The sequence below is a fragment of the Pezoporus flaviventris genome, unplaced genomic scaffold (assembly GCF_033815535.1).
Source record: "Pezoporus flaviventris isolate CSIRO_AGI_PZ_B2104156 unplaced genomic scaffold, CSIRO_AGI_Pfla_v1 ptg000017l, whole genome shotgun sequence".
NCBI classification, from domain to species: Eukaryota; Metazoa; Chordata; class Aves; order Psittaciformes; family Psittacidae; genus Pezoporus; species Pezoporus flaviventris.
Genome location: NW_026892565.1, coordinates 1,016,757 through 1,040,818, shown reverse-complemented (window position 1 = coordinate 1,040,818; position 24,062 = coordinate 1,016,757). Strand labels below are relative to the sequence as shown.

At 59.1% G+C, this 24,062-nt stretch overlaps 1 protein-coding gene across 1 annotated transcript; it reads right to left on the bottom strand.

Annotated features, from left to right (window-relative positions):
* Window positions 1-780: 780 nt before the first annotated feature.
* Window positions 781-23,568, bottom strand: LRRN2 (leucine rich repeat neuronal 2). The gene is made up of 2 exons (XM_061454906.1): window positions 23,290-23,568; window positions 781-3,189 (listed from the first exon to the last, which is right to left on the bottom strand). The coding sequence occupies exon 2, from the start codon at window positions 2,898-2,900 to the stop codon at window positions 825-827; it is 2,076 nt and encodes a 691-aa protein (XP_061310890.1). The 5' UTR covers window positions 2,901-3,189; window positions 23,290-23,568; the 3' UTR covers window positions 781-824.
* Window positions 23,569-24,062: the final 494 nt, after the last annotated feature.

Here is a 24,062-nt window from a genome sequence, read left to right as displayed (position 1 = left end):
GCAGCCTCTGCAAGGGGCTCCTGCCATGACGCCCTGCAGTCACTCACCAGAACACAAAGGATTTACTTCCTTTTTTTCCTTAAACAAGACCAGAAAAGCAAAATCCTCCCCTTTTCTTCCCAGTTTTCCTCTTTTTTCCTTCTTCAACATCACCCACAGGTTCACAAAGCAGCTTTGAGCTCACACCAGGAGGCAGGATCCCACCCGCTCCAGCCAGCCCCATGGGGATGCCAACTGAGAGATGTGTCACCATCAGCATCTCTGTTGTTTTACCCTCCTCTCCCTTCTGCTTCCCTTCAGCGAGCGACAGGGCAGGGAGGTGCTGGGGGGGGGGTTGTGGCTGATTATCTCAATGCTCAAAAAACAACCCAAAAAAGGAGCAAAGAGGAGATGTATCCCAAAGGAAAAGGCCTTTTTGTATTTCCAGAGCAGGGAGTGCCCAGCGGAGGAGCCGACGCCGCTGCAGTGTCTGTGGTGCCATGGGACATGGGACGGAAGGGGTGATACTCTGATCACCTGTATGGCTCTTCGACCGCTCAGGGCATCGTCCCCTGGGGCCCCGCTGAGCCCTCCCGGCTGCTCCGGAGCTGTGCCCAGGCCCAGACCCTGCACATGGATCCGGACCCTGCCAGGACCCTGAGGCGGCAGTACCAGCCCCGCTGCTCTCCCATCGACCCGAACTCACATCCATGGAATTCCCGGGGGTTTGTTCAGTTCAGGGGTTTTTGGTAAAAAATAGTTTCTCCCTCCCTGCCCTACCCCCCCCCCCAACCCCTCCCAACCCCCCCAGGTCCCCCAGCCCCACAGCAGCCCCACAGCAGCCCTCAGCAGTCCGGGGGGGCTGCCTGCACCTTCACAGCCAGGATCTGCCCCCCACGCTGCCCCCGAGCCCAGGGCTGGCTGAAGGGGGGGTAGACCACGCGCATGGCCATGGTCCCCCGCGGCGCTGCCCCGGTGCCGTAGTGAGCCACGAGGCCGGCGGCGAGGAGCAGGAGGCAGAGGACCAGCACCATCAGGATGCTCCGCCTGCCCTCCAGGAGCAGGTAGCGTGGGGCAGCCTCCTTAGTCCTGGCACTCACACAAGCCACCTTGGTCTGCAAGTCTACAAAGGCCACGTGGAGGCAAGCCCAGTACTCGGTGTCCTGGTGGAGGCGGGTGATGTTGTACGAGTGGGTGCCCATGGGGATCCGCGCCACGTTGGTCATGTCCAGGTTAGAGCTAAGCAAGAAGCTGGACCAGGTGAGGTTGGAGGAGACGGTGTTGAGATGCGGCTTCCAGGCAACCAGGACGTGGTAGGCCTGGACGTCGGCCACCACCAGCTCCAGGCTGTCCTCGCTGAGCGGGAAGGAATGGTTGACCGTGATGCTGATGCTCTTGATGTCTGCCCCGACGAGGTTGTGAGCCACGCACGTGTAGAGCCCGGCCTCGCGAGCCGAGATCCCACGGATCTCCAGGGTCCCCTCTGGATGCAGCCGGTACCGCCCCTCTTCCGTGTAGGGCATCAGCTTCACCCCTGAAGGGGTGACCCAGTAGATCTCTGGGTCGGGCTCTGCCAGAGCTCGGCAATGCAAGGAGACGTTGTCACCGTCGGCCGCCTCCAGGCGGGAGGGGAAGCTCCGGCTGGAGATGAGCGGCAGGCACTGGTCTGTCATCTCCCGGAAGGGCACATCCCGGATGTGCCTCCGCTTGAGGTCCAGGGGCTCCGCGCACAGCGTGGACTGGGGCTCGATGAAGCGGATGTGGTTTTCCGTGCTGTTGACCCAGCGGATGACGCAGTCGCAGCGGATGGGGTTGCTGTGGATGCTGATCTCCTGCAGGTTGGGCAGGGACTCCACTGTCTGCTTATGCAAGGCACTTAGGGCGTTGTTGTTGAGCATGAGGGTTTCCAGCTGGGGAAGGTGGTGGAATGCGTTGGGGTGGATGAAGGACAACTTGGGGTTGTTGGTCACATCCAGCTTGGTCAGCTCGGGGAGGTTGATCAAGGCAAACTGGTCTATGGACACCAGCTCCTCCATGTTGTTGAGCCCCAGCTCCTTAAGGTGCAGCATGTTCGTGAAGTCGCTTTGCTTGACCCTTTGCAATGGGTTTTTGTTCAGATCCAGGAACTTGAGGCCAGGAACCTGCTGCAGTGCCCGCTTGGGGACGTCCACCAGCTTGTTGTCATAGAAGGAGAGGCTCTCGAGGCTCCGCAGCCCCTCCAGTGCATAGTCCGAGATCTCCCTCAGGTTCATCCCAGCCAAAACCAGGCTCCGCAGGTTGGCTAAGGGCCTGAAGTTCATATCCAGGATCGCATCCACCCTGTTCCCTCCGATCATGAGGATCTCCAGGCTGGGCAGCGTCTGGAACCAGCGGCTGTCGACCGCCCGCAGCAGGTTGGAGTTGAGGTGGAGGCGCAGGAGGCTGCCGAGCCCGGCGAAGGCGCGGGGCGCGATGCTGCGGAGCTGGTTGTGGTTCAGGTAAAGCTCCTGCAGGTTGCCCAGCCCTGGGAAGCTGCCGTCGGGCAGCTGGGAGAGCCGGTTCTCCTCCAGGTGCAGGCTGAGCAGCTGGGGCATGCTCCGGAGGCCGAAGTCCCGCACGTCAGAGAAGCTGTTCTGTGACAGGTCCAGCTCCGAGAGGTTCCGGAGGTAGCCCAGCTCGCCCTGCTCCAGCCTGGCGATGTTGTTGCTCTGCAGGAGCAGGGTCTGGGTGCCCTTGGGCAGGTCCTGGGGCACGGCGGGGATGAAGAGGTCATTGCAGTCCACGGTGGCCGCCTCGCGGTACACGGAACGGGGGGTGTACCAGGGCCTGATCTGGCACACGCACTGCGGGGGGCATTTCACCTTCCAGGGCACGATGGGGATGGCGGCGGCGGCGGCGGCCACCACGCAGAGCAGGAGCGAGCTGCTTGGGAAGCGTCTCATGTTTGGCTGGCGGGACCAGCGCCCTCCGGGCAGGAGCGCTCACAGGGCAGCGCCGGAGCGGGGCGTGGGACGACAGCAGGGTGGGAGCAGCATCCGCGGGAGGGGATGCTCCATGCGAGCCCCTGGCAGGATCAGCCCCTGCTGCCGGGTGCCCGGCCTGGCCCCCCCCACCCAGAGCACATCACAACCAGGGCTGGAGCCTTCACTCAGAGCTTCGCCTCCTCTTCCTCCCAAAATGGTTCATTTCTGCAGCCGGCTGCATCCTTTGGGCTCCTCCTCGAGGTCATTCCTGAAAGAGGCCCCACAACAAATTGTGTTAGAGGAGACTTCGTGTGTGTGGCAAAGCCCCCCCCAGCAGCCAGCCCAGCCTCAACACAGACCAGCACCTCCATCCGATCTGTTTCGTACCCACGGCATTAACCATGCCCTCCTGTCCCGGAGGCTTTGAGTGCAGCCAGCCCACAGATGCCCTGTCCAAGGCCACCAGCATGTGAGCAAGCACAGCCTACATGGCGGAGCCACAGCACCCAAGGCAACCACCCAAAGCCCCCAGGATAAAGCCCCCCGGATCCTTCTAAAGCACTGGCCCAAGGTGGGGGCAGTTTCCTGGGAGCAGGAAACTGATTGGGCTCACTCAAAGCTGGGGAACGGAGAAGCCCTTTAAGCCCCCCCTTGCTGGGTGCAGCTACGGCCTTGCCCCATTTCCTTGCACCCTTTCCAGGCCTCCTCTGTGGGGTGTTTGGTGAGGGGCTGGGGTGGGAAGGAGCCCCTCAGCGCCTCCCATCCCGCAGCCATGGGGCTCACAGGAGCCTGCCACCGCCCCACCTTTGGTTCCTTGATGCGTTGTGGCTCTCCTGACCCAGGCTGACACAAATCAAACCAAGCCCCAAAGCCTCTCCCAGCTTAAAAGACTCCCCCACAGCAGGAAGGAAAGCATCAAACCCAGCCGGGATGGGGAAGGAACACTCCCCCCCCCCGCCCCGGACGGCTCTGTTTCATCCCCTCTTGCTCTCCCTGGAAAGGGCTTCCAACCAAAGGTTATTCAGCACCACCTCATCCGTGCCTCACACCGGGATCGATCCCACACATCCCCTGCTGCGAGGGCATCGGCTTTTAAAGCATCTCCTGGAGAAACAGCATTAAAGCAGGGAAGGCTCTATTGATTCCCACATCCTCCTGATGGACCCACAGCTTTCTCTGTAAGTGCGTGGGCACTGCTGTGACTGTAAATCCCCCCGGCCATACAATATTACGGGATCTTTTCTCCCCAGAACAGTAACACAGAGGAACGTGGGGGATTGTTTCCTTAGGGCTGTGAGGAAGAGCCCAGCAAAAGCACCTTGTTCCCAACCCTGTGGTACAGGGTAGAGGCAGGACAGACCTCAGGAGGGATGGAGCTGACCCCCCACAAACCCTTGGTTTCTCCCCAGACTCAGAGCAAGGCAGGGAAGAGCGGGACTGAGATTTAAGGCTAATGAATAGAGCCATGAGGCTGGGGCTGTGCGGGTGAGCAGGGGGCAGCCTGCAGCTCCTCCCCAGGACAGAGCCGCTGCCTTGCAGGCAGTGGGAGACGCTGCCCGGGATAACGGGAGCCTTGGATAAGCCAGGAGGAGGCAGGGGCAGAGCAGGGGGGCTGCTGGGGTGAGGTGGGACCAGGACACCCTGTCTGGGCTCTGGAGAGCTTCCACGTCCCAGCTCCCCACCAGCCCCCGGCTGCTATTCCGGGCTCTTCCTTGGCGTGGGCTCGGTGACAGTGACAGGAGGAGATGGGTGAAGCTTCTGCTCTTCTGCTTCTGCTGCTTTGTGCCTAAAATACAGCTCCGGGGGGCGTTGGAACATTCCCTGTGGTGCCCCAGCACATGGGGAAGTGGAAAATACCCCCCGATGCCTTTTCTTCCCCCGATCCCCACCCCAGGGATTTGACTTGGCTCTTCCCTGTTCTCCCAGCATGTACCCACTCCCTTCACTTCCCCAAGGCATTTCTGTGACTTCTACCCTCAAGGCTGGATTTCCCACATCTCCTTTCCATGCAGCTTGCTGCCAAGTGGGATTGCAAAGGTGCTGGAGCCCTGGAGCCCCAGTGTGCCTTTGGTGAGGGTTTTACCTGGGGAAATGAAGCACAAAGTGCCCAGGGCCAGTCTCCGTGTGGCACCAGCCTGAATTTGCCATGATACCGTCTGTGGTGTCACTCGCTGATGGTGAATCTCCTTCCATCCCAGGCAGGTGTGCTCAGGGATGGAGAGGGGGGGACAGTGGAGAAATATGGAAGGTGAAGGAATAAGGGGGAATGAAAGTGCTACAAGGAGGTAAAGAAAGAGGACCAGAGGTGAGAAGGAGAAGGAATGGAATAGAGAGCACCAGGAGATGGAGATGAAATGGGGAGCATGGGAGAGAGGGGGTGTGCAGCTGCAGGAGCAGTCAGCAGAAACCCAAGGAAAGGGTATATAAGGAAAAAAGCAACTCGAAAAGCACCAAGAATGAGAATTGATGGCGCCAGGGAAGGGAAGATTCTTTTATCAGCAGGTGTACTGGAGGGAGCCCGGAGATAAATCCCCCGGTGGAAGGAGCCTTGGTCTGGGAGCTCTCACCCGCTGCCTCTCTCCCTCCGTCACCTGCCTCATAGCCTGGCTCTGGAGATAAGCGGCTGCGGCTCGGCCCGGGGCTCTGCTGCCCTTCCCTCTCCCCTCCTGCGCCAGCAGAGCCGGGTGCTCCCATCGAGCGCTGCCGGGCGGAAGGCGATGGGCGCCCGGCACCCGCAGGGGGACCCCGCTGTGCCCGTGGCTCCTCTGCACCAGCAGCTCTCGTGCCCCCACGGGCGGCAGCGACTGCGGCCCCTCCCGCCGAGCCCTTGCGTGACGGCTTTGAGCAGCCGGAGCCGTGCCCGCCGCTCCCCGTGCGCCTGTTGCGCCTCCGCGTCCCTGCCCCGGGCCCTGCCGGAGGCGGACGGGGCGCGGCGGTTGGGAGGATGCTGAGGGAAAACCCTCCCCCTCCTGCCTGCTGCTCGATGGCACAGCTCGGGTCTGCTCCAGCCCGCGCGAGAAGGAGGAAGGGCAGGATCCCGGGGTGGGAGGATGAGGATGAGCTGGGCATCGCGTCCTTCGCAGCCAGGGACATGCGCGAGCTGCCAGTCCAGGCCCTCTGCACAATGAGACAACACGAGGCCACCGTGCCCCCCTCTCACCTCTCAGCCCTGGCTGCTCTTAGATCAGGACCTTCTGTGATGGCACATAGCAAGGTTTGTCCCCAGGCTGAGGTCGCAGCTCCCCCATTTAAACATTCGTGTAAAAGCTTCACTTTTATAGATGATAAAAGCAGGAATTAAATAGAGTTCTCTGTCAATTACTTGTAAAAGTTAAAAATAGGGTGCACTGCTGTTACCAGAAACACTCCTACATCATCTATCTGGAGGGAGATGCTGCATTAAATCCTGGTCCCCATCAATGCCTGTCCCTGGATCTCCGTCACTGCCTCCTCACCACAGGGCGGGATCCAGCCTGCCTGATCTAGATCTCCAAGTACAGTTACAGTAGGGCAAAGCCATTCTCATCCCCATGAGGAATCATTCAATCACTTACATCCTGGAACACTGGAGGGTTCAGTGCAGCTGAAGGCCTTAGTGGAGGCTCGGCTGAGCCCTGCTCTCCTGTGCCCTGGGCTTTAATTTGCTCCTGCTGCTGATGGGTAACTGCTCCATGCAAAGGCATGGGCAGGGTAACCTGTGGGTCAGGGTTCTGGGCTCATCTCCCTCTCAGATCCATGCTGGGACTGTGGCAAAACAGTTCAGGGTTGCTCTTCCGAAGCCCTCACAAACCTGCAATGCAAGGCACTGGCAAAGCAAGTGCTTGTTGGATTTGGAAGCTAAACACATCCCCTGCTTCCCGCTGATGAAAGGGCCCTGGGATGTTTCCCAGTTGCTCCTATCTCTATGCAAGCACCTTCAAAGCACCGGGGTGGAAAAGCGTTTCCTCTGCTCGGAGCAAAGATCCCGACACCGGGAGCTCTGCCCCCACGTCACACACCAGGAACCAGCCCAAGATAAAGGAGAGACACCGAATCCCGCCCGTAGCGTGGCAACGGCTCCCCCGGCACCCAGCAGCATCCCTCATCTGTATGCTCCAGCGCAGCCCCGCACCATGGCAACACCCTGCTCCGCACCCCGGGCGTGCTGCGGCCACACACAGCGTCAGGCAGCTTCATTCAGCGGCTGCAAGGGGAGAAACTTTGTCTGTTGGAGGCCGTTCATTAGATCCGGATGCACTGCACGGCTCTGCTGCCTGCTTCCAGCGAGGGAGGCTGTGCCCTTCCTGCAGCTTCCCCCCTGGTTAAAGGAAACCAGCGTGGAGCATGGGGAACCCCTGCACAGAGACCCAGGGATGCTGCCTGTGGCCTCCTCCTGCAGCTCTGCTGGCAGGGAGAGCGAGAGCATCAGTTCTGCTTGTCGAGGAGGCAGCCAGGAGATAAAGAGCTGCCGGGAGCATGCAAAGCAACCCGCTGCCTGCACCTCACTATCGAGCCCATCTGCCAGAGCCTCACGCAGGAGCTTCTTATCTGGATGCTGCTCTCCCTCCCTTTGGATGGCTTTTAATGAGGAAGGCTGGGAAATAAGCCTGTTGTTGCTCTTCTGCTGCTTCCAGGCTTTGGAAGGGTTGCAGTGGCTCTGCCTGCCTCCAAAATGCTCCCACAGGTTCCTATGGCTTCCCAGAGATGCTGCTGCCATCTTCCAGCACAGCCTCCAGCCTGGAATACATAGGATTTGGCTTTGCTTAGTCACAAACTGCCCATGCAGCTGCTTTTTGTCCCCTACTCATTGCCTAGGAATAAGCACAGTCCCATCCTGCTGGGACACCGGGTGTCTTGTGGTCAGGGATGCTCAAGAAGGAGTTGGGGTCCCTGCAAAGCAGTTTCTCCAGAACCCAGCTCCCACAGTGGAGCCGAGGCTTTCTGGAGGTTTATTCCTCATGGGGCTCATCCCCAGGGCTCTGCCCTGCCCCTCATCTTCTTCCCTGCCCCTTCCCTTCCTCCCTGGCAGCAGCAGTTGGTGCCACAGGCTCTCACTGGGGAGCAGCGCTGGGACTGTGGCCGTGCACAGTGGCAGGGACTCCTGGGGTGGGAGCCAGCTCCCCCTGTGACCTCCAAACCATGGCAGGAGAGCCTGCAGGCTCTGCTCCTATCACTGCCTTTGCTGCGCTGCTTTATCTATTCCCTGACAATCCCCCGCCTGCCAAGTGCCCTTCCCGACCCAGCCACTGCTTCCAGAGCTATCTCCAGGATCTTCTTCCTGAGTGGGAGCAGCTAATTTAGAGCTCTTCAGCTGTAAAAGCCATTGCTGAGCCTTCGAGAGCCTAGTGCAGGGTTTCAAATGGCAGTTGCCTCCTTAAGCACCCAGAAGCTTTAGAAAAGTCCGTGATCAGTGAGGTCCCAGTCAGGTGGGTGGGGAGCTCCATGTGCCAGCCCCAGCATCCCCCAGAGGGGTCCCAGCGAGGCAGGACGCCCTGAGCATCCCGAACCCATTCAACACCCTCATCTGCTGTGCTTCATTCCCACCGCCCAGCGCTGCAGCCACCACCAGCTCACAGGCACCACCGCCTAGGACCTTCCTGGCCAGGCTCAGCTCCACGCAGCCCGGGTCAGAGGCACAGAACACATCTCCCTTGCGCAGAGCAGCGTGCCCAGCAGCAGGATCCGTGCTGGCACCACCACGCCGTGGCTGAGAGCCGCTCCCAGCCCAGTAATGAGCTCTCCCGGTTCTTCCTCCCCACTGGCTGCAGAGCAGTGTTCAATAATTCAGGTGAGCTCTTGAAGCGTCTGGAAAACACCTCCAGGTCTTTCCTAATGAGCTCACCACGGACCTGCCACCCAGGACCGGGGCTGGTCCCCCCACCAGCACAGACACTGAGCAAGCACAGGGAATGTTGCACTGAGGGGTCCCCACATTCCCGACCCACATGCAGCACCGTGAGCATCTCCCGGCAGGATGGAGGTGGCCAGAGCCACATCCTGGCAGGTGCAAAGCAGCAGGGACACAAAGCAGCAGTGCCAAAGCCAGGCAGATTCAAACGAGGTCAATGCCACAGAGAGCACAACCTGGTGCAAAGTCCCCTGTGGGAGAGGGGCTTTGCTGGTGCTTTCCAAGCCAAACCCTTTCAGTGCAGCCCATGCTGGGGGCGAGGGCATTGCTCTTGGTGGCAGGGGGAACATCCCAGCCCTGCTGAGCTCCTCCACACTCGGGGAACAGCTCCCATAGTTCAGAACTGCCCTGCAGGCAGGAGAATCCAGGGAATCCCCACCCTGGAGGCAGGAGCCCCAGTCCTGCTCCAGCAGAAATCTCTGCCTGCTTTGCCTGGTGGGACTGCAGGGATGGAAGCACCCATGGGTGACACTGCAGGGATGGAGGTGCCCATGGGTGACATCGCAGGGATGGAGGCGCCCATGGGTGACACCACGGTTCGTCCCACTCATGGTTTCTGGCTGCAGGAGCACGTCCATGAGCTGAGCCCGAGCTCTTTGGTCGCTGCAAGCCGTAAACTGAGCAAGACCAACAGAGGCTCGTGCGGAGAGCCCTGGCCCAGGGAGCAGAGCAGATGTGATTCCCAGATGGCCCTGCCAATTCCAGCCAATAACAAGGATATTTCACACATCAGGCACTTCGCAGACACGTTAATGAGAGCAAAGAAAGGCTCCCTGAGGCAGATGAGGGGCTGCAGGGAAGCAGCTCTCAGGGTGGGCTTTGCCATCCTGCTCCTGGGGACCATGGCTGTCCCCAAGAGCAAGAGGAGGCAGGGTGCCAAGGAGCTGTGGTCTGCATGGGGCCAAGCACTGCATAAATACAAGGGAAGGTGAATGGGGAGCCTAAAGCACCACCCCTGCCCCTGCCATATAGCCCAAGTGCGGAGGGAAGGCAATGGAGTTGCCCAGGATGCTGGCTGCCAGGATGCAGCACATCCCACTTGCGCACAAGTACATGAGTGAGGAACGAAGTCCAGTGGCCGTTCTCACCAGGCCAATGCTACTACAGCGAACCATGGTCCAGGACCTTGCAGTTGCTTCAACTCCAGTGACCTGAGGAGCTTTAAGTGATGGAAATACCTGGCTTCCACATGGAACATGCAGAGAGGGAAACCTTGCTGGAAGGGTTAATCCCCCCTCCCTCCCCCTTTGCTAAAGGAGAGATTTCATACCATGCTGTATAAATAAACTAATGTGATATTACAAAGGACTGCAGCTCAGTATATTAGATACCGCAGCACTGTTGCAGGGCATCTGTCAGCACCGATCACAGTGACTGATGACTTAGCAAGAACGGACCTGACATTTCCAAATGAGCTGTTTTGAGAGAGCTGTCATTCAAAGGGGAGCTAAACTGAAATAATAATGATAAACCCCAGATAGGAACAGGAAGAGGACTGGGAACATTTGCTGCCCCTGTCCCACCTACTCAAGGGTTCCCAGCTTGGCAGCAGGACAATTTGGCACAGCGAGGGCTGAGTCCATAGGATGGGAGGGAAAGTAGCTGTGGCCTCTCTCTAGAAGCAAAGCTTTGCTAAGGCACAGCCCAGATTCCCCTTCCAGACCCAACCCAGAGCCTGGAGATGCAGCATTCCCCATGGCAGATGTGTGCAGGAGCACACATGCAGCCGGTGGGTGCATCCCTGGGGGGGTGCATCCCTGAGGGGGAGCTGCTGCAGTCAGGGTACCTGAGCTGCATGGGCAGGCGGGGGGACAGGACACAGACAAGCTGCCATCGCCTTGTCTCGGAAGGAACTGACAGAACACTGCTTTCCAAACAGGCACAGAAGCTGCTCTCCGCATGACTGAGCTCCGAGTGGATCTTTATCCCTTTCCGGCGCAGGAGGAGGGAGAGGGGCTGTTTTCAGAGCAGCTTTCAGATGTGTCATTACGGGTATATAGAAGGGCTGTAAAAAGCCAGATAAGGCTGACACAGGCTGCAGGCGCATGTGTGCCTGTGCACCGAGAGAGAAGGGAAAGGCAAGAACCATTTTCAAGCAAGAGCCCGCAGCAGCAGCAGCAGCAGAACAAGTGTTCCCCTGCACAGCACAGAGCACAATAAAGGACTTTTTACCTTTCCTGTGCCTCCTCTGCAGCCACCTCCAGGGTGTTTGCACCAAGCAGGGTAGGAACGGGAGGGAAGAGCTCAAACAGACGCTGCTGAGGGTTCAAAGACGGGGCAGGCTCCTCTGAGGGTGCAGATTTACAGCCCCAAGGCTCCCCAGAATGAACCCACTGCAGAGAAGAGCTCTAAGAACAGCAGAGGGAAGTCCCAGCTCACCCAGAGCTGCCGATCCTTCCCTCTGCCTGCAAAACACCTGCAACGATTAACCTGGGGCTTAGCGAGCACAGAGCTCCCCCTCCCCAGCCAAGCACCATCACTCAGCACCGCACAGGACCCGACCAATTAAACAGGCTCTAACGGGCTCCTCCTGGTCCTGATGAGGCCCCATCATTATGTGATTGCTGCCAGCCCAGCGCTGAGTGACAGCTCCAGGAGCTGCCGGTCCCCACCCGCTGACAGCAGGACCAGCACTGGTGACCCCAAGCTGCCTGCGCCGGGTGTGCACCGCTGCTTGGGGTAGCTGAGGGGGAATGCGGGGCTGCATCCCCAGAGCGTGAGGGAGGGGAGACCCCCCCCATCCTACATCCAGCTCTGGGGACAGCACCACAGGAGGGACGTACCCTGCTCCTGCTCTCCGCTCCCTGCCTGCTGCTTTAGATGGGGTGAGGCAGCAGAGCAGCCGTGTTCCAGCGTGGAGCTCGAGGCCACTCAACCTCATGGGGTTTGGAGAAGTTCTGGAACCAGGTTTCCATCCATCCAAGGGGCTCAGAAAGTCCATTCCCCTTTAAAATAAAGCTATCAGAGCTCCTGCTCCAGTCCGGGTGATCACCGCCTGCCAGCGCCTCATTCCCTCTGCAGTTTTAATCGCTGCTATTACAGAGCTGCAGCGCTTTACCCCAGAGGAGGCTCAGGCTCTCCATCAGGGCTAAGGAGCCCTCTCCTTAGTGCTTGTGTTAGAATTACCCTGCCCTTGGTGCCGGTTGGGGGGAGGCTGTGCGCACCGTGGAGCAGAGCCTGCTCCCTGCCTGCCGCTTTGCCCTGCGCTCAGTGATGCACAGAAGCTGCAGAGCAGGAGAGAGCCGGGGCCGGGCTTCTCGGGGGCGGAGGATGCGATGTGTGAACAGATCCAGCGCCTGGGGCTGCTGTACCCCGGTGACAGCTCCTGCATCCGCTTCCTGCTGAGGCAGAGGGGAAGGGAGGCTGCGAGGCTCGGGAGTTACGCAAAGTTCACCAGACTTGGACGGTTTTGCTCCTCTGGCATCAGGCAGCTTCCGACCTGAGCTCCACCAGAGCCCCACTTGGTATTTGAGCCCCAGCAACCACATCCTTCAATCTCAATGAAGTATTAAAGTGAAAGGCAATTCGGTGAGGCCGTGAATTCATTAGACACCACAGCGAGATGTAAGAGGTGCTGCGGGTGACGATGTGCCGGGGAGGTGGGGATGTGGTGGGGGGAGCAGGGGCCAGGCAGACACCTACAAGCAGCGGCGAGTTAAAGCCATAAAGGGGAAACAAAAGCACGTTGGTTTAGATGAGGATTAAATGACAGCCCTTGCTTCAAAGGGCAAGCGCGAGAGGCAAGCAGGCTGTGACAAACCAGAATGCATGGACACAGGCAGCCAATTCCCTTAAATACAACTTTTATTGGCCATGAGATCTGAAACCAAGCAGCTCTCAATAGGGATTAATAGCTTTCCTTGGCCTCCTCCAACATTCTCCAGTCCAGGGAGGGCCCTGCTGCAGGCGGGGATGCCCGAGGGCCGTGGGGCCGTGGGAGGAAGAGCGAGACGGAATCACTTAGCCTTCATTAGGGCAAATTAAAATCAGAAGCGAGATGACAATTACAATTTGTGACCAGTTAATTGTTCTCTTCAGAACCTGATTGCGCGCACAGCGGGGGAATTCATTGTTCCAAGTCCCAGGTGGGTTGGCTTTGGACCCTGCTGAGGAAAAGGAGTTCCAGTCAGGAATGCAGGCTGCACTGCTGGGCATCACCAGCCCAGGGGCTGCCAGACCCCCAGAGCCCCTCATTGGGCTCAGCCTGTGTTACTCCCCGCTCTATGGCACAGCAGTGCTGGACCTGCTGCCTCCACAGCACCCATGGTCCTCACCCTGCACGGTGGCACAGGCGCCTTGCCTGCCCCCCCCAGCCGGGGGGAGCTCCCTTCACAGCGGGGCGGGTGAGTGCTGCAGCCGCCGCGGCTCCAGCATCCATCCGGCCCCGAGCGCGCTGCGTCAAGCCCAGCTCCCATCAATCAACCTCCCCCTTCAGAGCACCCTTCTTGGTTCTCATCCCTAGGGTGCTGGGGAAAGGGTGTTGTGAGCGCTCGGGTGTATTTATAGCTGCTAATGGGGCTGCCAGAGAGGCGGAAGGTGCCAGGTTTCAGCGGAAACGGAGACCTCCCGCTCCTGCCTTCGCTCCAGCTTCCCACCCGCTGGGTTCCTGGCAGGCTCCTGTGTGCCACGGTGCTCCGTGTGTGGGCACCAGCTCTGCAGGGGGCTGCAGAGCCCAGGCTCGCACCAGCCCCGTGTCCTGGGGTGCAGGCTGGAGCGTGGCTCTCCCGCGGGATCTCACCTGCTGTGATGTGCCCCCAGCGATCCCCTCTCCATCACTGCCCAGCAGAGGGGCCTTCCCCACGCTGCTGATTAGCTGCGAGGTTCATGAGCATCTCTGTGGGAGCAGGGGACATCTCAGCCTGGTTCCCCTCCACGGTACCACCACCACAGCCCTGCTGCTGCCCCTGCTCCCCTGCCTGGCCCCTCTGCATCCCACACAACCAGCGAGGCAGCTCTACAGCATCTCCCACCGGCTGCAGCTCCTGCCCCTGCAGATGGGTACCCAGGAGCCGGGGGGGGGGGGGGGGGGGTGTGTCCTTATTCCCGGCCTGATTTGAGCCACAAGCAGCTCCCGTTGGCACAGAGGACGGAGCGAGGCGGCTGCCAGGGGCTGGGATGTGGTAGCTCCTGTGGCTGTACACGCCTGTTGAGCTGCGACATGACAGCAATAGCAGCTCATAATCCCCGCAATTGTGTGTTTGTGCCTTGCAGCACTGTGTGTTCTGGAGACACAGGTGCACGCCAGGAAATGATGATCTATATTGCCATGACAAACCATTTCCCTCTGTTGTACGTTGCAGAGACAGGGAAAGACCCCGCAGATTGTTGCGGTGGGAGGGAACGCCGCCGCCGCAGGGAAACGGCTCCTTGTTAACCATTTGGGATAGGGGTTGCAAAGGAATCATCTCCCATGTGCTCATCTACAGAATGCAGACAGCTCTGAAGCTCTGGACACCGAGTCCTCCTGAAAAGCCAGTCCTGCAGAGGAGCTGCGGGTGAAGAGGGATGCTCAGATCTCTCCCATTCATTTCTTCATCTCTCCAATCAGACAAACAAGGAGCATGCCTAGAGCTGCAGCAGGCTCTCAGAGCCTTCCTGTCTCAAGATGTTAAAGCCCCAGAGGAACGTGTCCATCTTTGTGTTGCTCCTGGCTGCTTGGACACTCCGGGGTCCTCATCCTGTCCAGCACAAAGGCTTGGACCCCATCCCAGCCTGTGGGCATCTCTGGCCCTAAATCAGGCAGACCAATGGCCAGACGCTGCCTGTGCTGCATCATCCCTGGTGACATTCCCTGGCAGAACCACTCACAAACAGGGAGGATGGATACCCCTTGGCACAGCCATTAAGGCTGGCTCTTTTGCAGAGCAGCCTCTAAAACCTCCCCCCTTCATTTACCCACACCAAGGCCAAGGGCAGCATCCTCTGAGTGGGGATGCTTTGAGCAATGTCAAAGGATTTTGAGCTCTGATACCCACGTGGTGCTGCACAGGCCAGCTGTAAAGTCAACCAGGGCTACAGGCAGGGGGGACAGAGACCAGGGAGGGCACATCCGTGTCCTCCTGCTGAGCAAAATCCCTGGAATAAGGCACTCACTCCCAGTGTGACAATGGGAGCGCTGGAGAAGGTGGCACCCGGCAGCCCAGGGTGCTGGGTCTGGAGCACAGGGAGGGCAGGAGCTGCTCCAGAATGTCCCCCTAGGGAGAAACATTTTGCCATCCCAGTGTTTAGATGTTGGTCCCTTCAGAGGGATAAATCACAGCTCTTCATTCACACTTCCTTCAGCAGGGGAGGGGGTGTGGGGAGGAACAGGTTATTAAACAAGGCTTTAGAAAGGGAATGAATTCCTGGGTGTAATTAAACTCTAATCCATGGTGGGATCTCTCCTGTTATTTCTCTAGAGGTGCCTGTTGTTGGAAACAGTATTCCTCCAGCTCAGCAATCCTGCTGCAGGCAGGGAACGCTGCACAGACAGTGCTGGGGAGCCAGGGACCGACACTGCGGGGCTCAGCTCCATCTTTCCTGTCCATTCATGGTTTAAAACGCTCTTTCAGGGGCGAAGAGAGCCTGGGACATCCTGCAGGGACACTCGCTGGTGGCAGGGGCACAGGCAGGGTTTGGTGCCACCAAAGCGATGGGCAGGTGACTGCAGCAGCTGTGGCTGGGTGCAGAACGAGGCCACATCACACAAACAACAGGGGGAAAGCCCAGCCCTGCTCCCTTTGGTCTCCGGCAGAAGAAAGGTCAGGATGAGTGCGGCAGCTTCTGAGCACTGTGAAGTCAGGGTAATTCCTAATTGCAGGGGGTCTCACCCTGTTATCCTGCTGACATATTCGAGCCTCCTTAGGCCAGATGGCTGTGATAATGGGCTGGAGTTATAAAGCACCTCCTGAGGGCTTGAGGACCCCATGGAGTGACACAACAGAGCATCCCAATGGTGTTTGTGGATGCGGGATGCTCCAAAGGGGCTGAGCCTGCCCTACAGAGGCCGGGATCCCATCCTGCTTCCCACCACAGACCACATCCTGAGGAGCTCTGTTGCCCCAGAGCTGCCCTAAGACTCCACCAAACCCCTCTGGGCTGGCAGATGCCCAGGGACAGCTCAGTTCTCCCTTCCCTGTGCTTCATCCAGCAGCCAAGCTCGGTGCCTGCAGGACAGGGTGAAGAGGAGGGAAGCTCCAGCAATAACAAAGCAAGGACAAGAGCAGATCCAGGCTGGTGACAACCCATCAGGCAAGGGGGACAGGCCCCAGCCCCTGTGCTGCAGCAGCTTGTCACTGACCCCAGGAGCTCCCAAGACTTCCCATGCTTTTATGTGAGCTCCAGCGCATGCAGATTCCTGCTCAGGGTTAAACAATTCAGCAGGAATTGCAAACCCAGTGTTTCAACCAGACGGAGGACACGGGTGACAATAAAGGGGTGGACACGAAGCTGGTCCTGGCCATGACAGTAGCTCTGTCCCCTGGGTCTCTGTTTACCCTCCATGCTTTTTCTCCTGCTCAACACACAGAGGAAAGCCCAGGGCCAAAGCCCAGGTCCAGCAACCAGGACCTGGCCCTCGGTTGAAGGCAAAAAGACCCTGTTCTGGGGTTCACCCAGGAAGAGCTCAGACCTTCACCAGGGGACATCTTCCCTGGGAAGCAGCAGGGATGCTGCTCCTGAAGCCAGAGGCACCACAGTGGCACCCCCAGCCCAGCCCAGGTTCTGGCCCCACTTGGGATGTGCCTGCTCTTAGGGCTGAGGGGGGAGGAGTCAACCTCCAGCAGTCACAAAAGCAGCTGGAGATTGGTGCAAATGGCAATAAGTCATTAGGAATCATAAGAAAAATGTACAGTTGCCATAGCAACTGCCGGCACGGCTTTGGGGATGCTGCACCCCCTCCTCAGGCGTGGAGCTGCTCAATGGGGATGGAGGCAAAGCCCTGGGTGTGCCCAGAGAACCCCTGGCTGGGAAGCGCTTGGGAAGTTGGGATGGCTCCATGGCACTGCCCGTATGGGGCCTGGGGGTGCTGAGCCCCTCCCTGGGGAGCAGTGGGGCTTTGGCACCAGCAGAGACCACAGAGGTGGTTTACAATGGGATGGGGATGGTTTATTCCTCCCAAACCATGATGGTCCTTTCAGCACCGTGAGCCAGAGGGGCTGCACATCCCTCACTGCACCCACCCCTGGGAAGGACCCAACACCCAGCCCTCAAATCACCAAGTTTCCTGCACCGGGGTCCCACTGCCCATAGGTGAAGCTCAGGGCCCTTGGTGGCTGTTAAAGGTCCCTCCCCAGAATGAAACATGGAATGGTTTGGGTTGGAAGGGACCTGAAAGCTCATCCAGTTCCAACTCCTGCCACAGCCACCTTCCACTAGAGCAGCTTGCTCCAAGGGACGGAAGAACCCTTCATGGGTGAGGAATTGGGCTTATTCATGGCAAACCCCACTTGGATTTATCTTAATTAAAATCATCTCAGTGGCTGCTGGGAGCCTGGGGCAGAGGAAGGGAGAAGGGAATTACTGGTGGAGAGGGAATTATCCTGCAGGACCAAGACTGTGATGAGCTGGGGCAACCCAGACCCTGGCACTGATGCGTTGGAGCCAGAGCTTTGAGCCGAGCAGTGACCCTCGAGTCTCTTTCCTCCCCTTTCCCATGCTAATTTCAAAGCCCCCAGTTCCCAGGGCTGCCATGCAACAGGAAAACATGGTCCCTGTCCTGGCGGCCTGTCACAGGACGGAGCAAGCTCCGAGCACGGGCACAGCAGGAGATGCTGCTCTCCACCAGCCGGGAATCACAGCCCTCGACGGTCCCACGCGTGTCCCCCCTCCCGCAGCTGCACGTGCCTGGCGGAAATGTCACCCACTTGTCTTGGATTCACACACAGCCTCTCCCCCCGGGAGCTTTCTTCCCGCTTACTCCCAGAATTAGCTCTCTTCCGATGGGGATGAGTGCCTCACTGCCTCTTAGTCATCCCGGGCTGCTGCGGAGAGCAGCGAGCAGCACCCTGGGGCAATCCTGCAGCAGCACGGGCCTGGGAGAGGCAATTCCTGGCTGCCTGCAGCCCCGAGGGCATGCATCCCCCGAGGGATGAGGGGCTGCCAGTGCCCCAGCACAGTGGGGTGTGGGGGGGGCCTTCAGCAGCGAGTGGGGTGTGCCCCTGTGATACATCCAGCTTTGGGAACAGCATCCCTGGTGCTTTCCTTTGCTAAATCACGGCTTGGCTTTTCCCTGGAAGGAGGATGGAAGGCCAGGGAGGGCCGGGGGTCTGGGAAGGAACGGCTTTTAGGGAGCAGGAGCCAGTGAAACACAGAACAACAGCCCTGTGAGGAGCAAGAGGGGTTGTGTGAACCCCCCGATAGCTGGGGTCTGAGGTGCCACTTCCATGTCATGCTTCCAACCATGCTGGTGGGATGCTGAGCTGCTCCTCAGTGAAACTCAGCACAGGGAGGACTCAGCCCGACCAACCCTGGCTGCAAACTCACCCCTCCCTGCTTTAGAAACCACTGGGCTCCACAGTTATTCCCAGGCACTGCCCGAGGACAGCATCCGCACCAAGGACACCAGGAAAAATCAGCTGGCATCAAGCATCTGCATCAGCCCACGCCATGCGCCGGGAGAGGCTGCTCCATGAGGCCAGAGCCCATCTCCCCTTCCCTGCACACCCACCATTGCTTTTGGCCTTGCTGCTTTCCCTGCCCAATCCCTGCTCCTCACCCTTAGAAACAGGAACTAAAGCAAAGCACAACCTGGGGCTGCTGAGCCAGGGAGGACAACAGCGGCCAGGGAAGGGGGGACAAGGGGGTCTGCGGCTTCCCAAGAGGGTTTAACCAGCACAGAGGGAGCCAACAGCACTCAAGAGCCATGAAGCTGGAGCCTCACCAAAACCCTTCTGCCTTATCCAGCAACAGCTTCATGGGAAGGGAAGAACAACGGCGCTTCCAGCAAGGAGCAGGACTTGGACACGGTGCTCCAACCCAGCAGCATCCCCACGGAGCCCACCCTGGACCTGCTCCTTTGTGCTTCCAAGGGCTGGCTCTGGGGATGAGCCCTGCCGCAGGGTGGGAAGCAGAGCAGCCACGGGCTGCGGCTTGGTGCGGGCGAGCTGGAGCTGCACGGAGCCCTGCGCCAGCGCAGCACCGGGACAACGTGCCCGGCCCCAGCACTGTGGCAGCACGTGGGAGGTTGGGAAAGTGACTCAGAAATAGGACTCGGCAGGATTTTCCATGGGAATAAAAAGCTCCACTGGGAAATGCAGCTTCTGATCAACCGCGGGGATTTGCGCAGCCGGATCAAACACTGCAGATCCTCTTTGGGACAACGAGTCCAAAGTCCAAATGGGCTTTTCCAGTCAAGGGAGAGGATGGGATTATGTGCTGCCAAACAGTGGTTTGAACAACCAAACCGTCTGATTAAATGTGATAATCTTACTGTGACAACCGACCAACCCCCAGTAGAAATGCTGGGTCCAGCACACACCAAATGGGCTCATTTTAATGTTGCACACACAGGGAAAACCCCCAGTTTTTCCGTTTCAGGTAGTTTTTCTCCTTTACATTTCCCCCTCTGTATTCCCAGGCTGTTGATCTGTAGCCACAAGGTCCTGCTGGGACACAGGACAGAGCAGGGATGAGCTTCCCTGGGCTCTGGGGCAAAGATGCTTTCTTTATTTCTGCCCCCAAAGGAGGGAGCTGGAGTTGGTTCATCTCTGCCTTTGGGAAAGGCTGGTTCAAACTGGAGCCCCCTGTAGCTGGTTCCAGATTCCTCGCTGATGAAGGCTTTTACAGTCCAAGCAAGCAGGAAGTGTCACAGGACAAAACCAGAACCCAAACCCCGGCCCACTTTGGCCAGCAGGAAGGACAAAACTCCGACCTCACACACGGGTTTAATCTTGGAGTGATTTGTTTTATGGCTGGTTATAAATGCCACAAAATAAGGTTTTCTGATAGCACCTGGGATAGGCTCTGAAAGCTGATGGGAGCCTGGATGGGGTCAGGAGCCACTGGAGCCGTTCTTTGCTGCTGCAGGGGGGAGCTGGCATTAATTCCAAGTAGAGCCAGTGAATAATTTATCACAAGTAATTTATTGACTAAGTTTGTCCCTCTTCCCTGTCTGGGTGACAAGCACACCCAGCACCAGACTTAGGCACTACTTAAGTCCCAATTAAAGCCCTTTGTGAATTGTCTGGGAACGGATCCCAATTTTCCCGTTTTTATTTGTTATTCGGCGTTAACGCGCCAAGCAGAGCCGACACAGAATTCCTGCTCAGCAGCGTGTTTGCAAACAGTTCCTGGGGAGCACCGACCGCAAGGGCTCCTCGCTTCGAGGGGCAGGGGGGTTATTTGTGCCCTCATCCCTCCCTGATGGGGATGGTGCCGTTTGTGGGACCTCATTTCCCACATCCAAGAGCCCCAGGTGCTCCCCACCATAATGGATAATGGCAGGGGGAAGGCAGCGGGTGCTGGGGCTCTCCCTTCTGCCCGAGGTGCAAGCAGAGCTGTTTTCCCAGCCGTTTATCGCCTTCCTAAAACCCACTCACTGGAACAGGCTCTTACAAAACCCACTATAAATATATATATCACAAAATACTCTCTGCCATCAACAGCCACTAAACCTGCACACATCCCTCACCACCTATGAGCTGGCTGATGTCCTGGAACAGTCGGACATTTCAGCCGGTCCAGCACAGAGGGATGCTGGAAGGGACATGTGTGGGGATGGATGGAGGGGGCCATGGGCAAAAGGGCAAAGAGGGCTTGTCCTGGCTTTATAACTCAAGAGCATCAGCAACCAAAATCTGAGCTCAAAGGCAGAGCCCAGTGCGGGGCCGTACGGACAAAGCCCGGCTACCATCTCAAGGAGAAGTTTTCAGCTCATCCAATCGTGATGTTTCTCCTGATGCTCTTCTCCCAGCAAGCAGCAGACAGCACTGAGCTCGGCAGCAGCTCCGATTCCCTGTCTGGTGGCTTTCCCCAGCCAGGGATGGGCAGAGCCGCAGCTCTGGATGAAGAGAGCATGGGAGGGAAACAATTCCATTTCCAGGAGGAAAACCAGAGCCCTGGGGTGCCCTCCACCCCATGCAGAGCAGAGGGGGAGCAGCCAGGGGTCAGTGCCGGGGGCCTCCCACTTTGTCTGGGGTGGAGGGCAGTGAAACATCCCCTGAAGGTGTTTCCTGGCCAAAAGGACGTGAGAACAAGAAGGGAGGGTGGTGGTGAATTGCTGTGGCACAGAGGGGGTCACACGGGTCCTGGGCTGGCACCTCTACTCTTTAGCAAATAAGCCGCGTGCCAGCAGGAATGTTATCCCATGGGCAGCTTTTAGGACAGAAGGGAGGAGGCATTTAGTGACCAGCACCAGCCCTGAAGGTGGTTTTGGTGATTCATCTGCTGGGAATAAAGCAAGCGAGAGAGCCCTGTGCTCACATTCCCTGTGTTTGGTGCTGGTGGGGTGATGGAGTCCCCACCTTTCAGGTGCCCCCCTGGAATGAGCTCTGGACCTTCCTCCATCCCTGTGTTCTAGCCAGGAAATTCAGGATCACAACCCTAAATGGCAGCAATGAGCTCCAGCGAGGAGCAGGGCCGATCCCTCTGCTGCTCTTCAAAGCAGGAGCAGCCACATCTGGTGCGAGCTGCTGGAGCTCCATTGGGAACCGGAGCCTCCCCAGCACCGCCTTTGAAGCACTGAGCAGAGGGGCTGCCCCGGCTCCCTGCGGAGGCAATTACAGAGCTTAATGTGCAGCGCTGTGGGGAAAGAGGATTCCTGGTGTTCCAGCACCCCCCGTGCGGCGGGATGGGTTTAGCTCCCTGTCCTGCCTAACCCACCACCCCCTTCCGCTGCACCAGCGGGAGCTGGCAGGCTCTGCGATGGGTGTTGGCACAGCTCAGCCCTGGCAGCTCCCGGTTTTACACTGCAGAGGACGAGAAAGGTCCCACCCAAAGGAAGGGGTTTTAAATGGCTGAGGAGCAGGGATTCACCCCCAGATGTGGGCTTCAGCCCTGCCCTGCACAGCCACAACCTGCCAGACCAGCCCCTAATGCCTATAGAGGGGGAAAGGAGAGCCAGCACCCAGCAGAGAGGCTGGGCCAGCAGGACCAGGGGCACAGGGAGCCAGGGTGGGAGCTGGGTGACAGCACCCCACATCCCAGACACGAACCAGGGACTGATGGGCACCCACAAGAGGTAAAGCCCCATGGCAGGGAGCAGTCAGCGCGCTGGGAAACTTGCATGAAGCCACCATGCAAGCCATCCCATCACCCGAGGGCTGCACCGCGCTCAGGCTTTGAGAGACAGAAGCAAGATATTTGTTTCTCAGCCTTGCTGTGAGCTCTGCCCGCATCCGTGCTGCGGGAGCAGGAATGCTCATTCCCAAAGCAAGGGCAGGGCTGGGTCCTGGCTCAGCACCGGCACAGCAACACGAGGTGGGTGAGACAGGCAGCGACTGTGCATGGTTCTGACCTCCCAGCCTTGCTAGATCAAGGCTTGAGGAACAAGATCCTCATGCCCAAAGCTGACAGCAGCATCTGCCTGCAACTCCCAGCAAAAGCCTCCTGGGAAACACTGCTCCAAGGGTCCTTTTCCCTCTGGGGTCTCACTGCGAGGCCGGGACAAGCCCTGGGTGGCAAAGGGCATTGTTAAGAGCCCTCAGATCCCTTTTTCCAGGCTCTGGAGTGAAGCAAGAGGATGTGAGGAGAGCCGGTGCCTGCCCAAACATCGGGGAGAGGCGAGGACAGCCACACACAGAGCCGTAGGGTCCCCCAGCCCTGAGCACCCTTCCCAGACTGGATCAGCACAAGGGTGCACAGGGGCCCTGCCCTGATCCCCATCGCTCTCAAGGGCACAGCCACGCACCCACAGCAGAGGGATGAGGGATTCCAGGGGTGCAGGTGGGTGCACACATAGAGGAGGGAGTCAGGAAGGCTAGGGGGTCAGGACCAGCACACTGCAACGACACGGCTGCCCCCGGGGTTCGCTTTGCCATCACCCTTCGGAGGCGGGGGAAGACCAAAGGACCAGGCTGGTTTATTTAACGCAGTCTCTTCTCTGCGCTCAACTTCGCTCCTTCCACACTTCCCCGGAGGGGTTAAAGCACCCGGCGCTGCTCCCAGCCGCTTCCGTCTCAATCCCCCCCTTCGGCATCGTCACGGTCACCCCACGTTCCCACCGGTGCCTCGGTGGGGATCGACTCGATCCCAGAAGAGTTTCCAGGACCGCGCACCCGTCCGTGCCAAGGGAAACCTGCTCTCCCCGGCTGCCTCCCTCCCGGAGCGCGCAGGGCTGCGGGGTTCATTTCCCCTTTGTACCAGCTTTCCCGTCTCTTACATCTCACACGCACCATTTCTCACCCCCTTCCTCTGGGAGGAGAAGGAGAAAATTAACCCAAACAAAACCCCGACCCCGCAAACTGCCGAGCAGCGGCTCCGTGTCGCAGAGCCCCCCCCCCCCGGCCCCCCCAAAGTCACCACCGCCCCCCAAACAGCGCTCACTGGGGCTGGAGCCCCACTTACCCTTGGGCTCTCCTCCCGTCCCCCGGCGCCGCTGGCATCGGCCGCAGCTGCCCGCACATCTGGGTCGCACAGAGCCCCCCCCAGCATACAAAGGGCCGGGGTGCGCTGGACCTGCCCGAGGCCGGGGTGGTGGTGGGGGGGTCCGTCCTTGTCCCTTTGTGGTGGGGAGCAAGGGACTGGAGGCCGCCCCTGCGGCTGTCCTCAGCTCCGGAGGCAGCGGGGAGAGACCTCTCCCTCCCTTCGCCCGGCTCCTTTGCAGCCGCTGCCTGCAAACGCTGCCCCCTCCTCTTCCTCCTCCTCCTCCTGTTCCCTCCCTTTCCCAGCCCTCCTCCTCCTCCTCCTCGCTCGGCTCCTGTCGCCACAACGAGCCTCCCACCTGAATCCGCTCTTGCCGGCTGCGCCCTTAACCCCTGCGGCTCTGCCAGCACCCGAGGGGCGCCGCCGGCACCTCGGGGTGATGCTGCCGAGCTCCAGAGAGGAAAAGCTCCGGCAAGGGCTGAGCTCGCAGCCCTCGACACCTGCAGCACATCCTCGGGTTCTCTCTCCACAAGCTGCCTTCCACGATGCTGCATGGTCTGGAGGGAAGTGGGAGGCTCAGCAGGGTGGGCTTGTGGGTGCCCACCAGCACCCAAAGGCCTCGCTTTGCCTTGGAAAGATCTGTCTGTGCATGGTCCCGAGGGTCTCTCGCACCTACCCCGTCCCCAGTGCACCCAAGCTGACAGAACAGATGCCCCATGGGTATTGCAGCACCTTGGGGTGGCTGGGTTCCTAGG

Bases quoted from the DNA above. Each gene is read 5' to 3' on its own strand.
- LRRN2 (XM_061454906.1), bottom strand. From the start codon at position 2,900: ATGAGACGCTTCCCAAGCAGCTCGCTCCTGCTCTGCGTGGTGGCCGCC.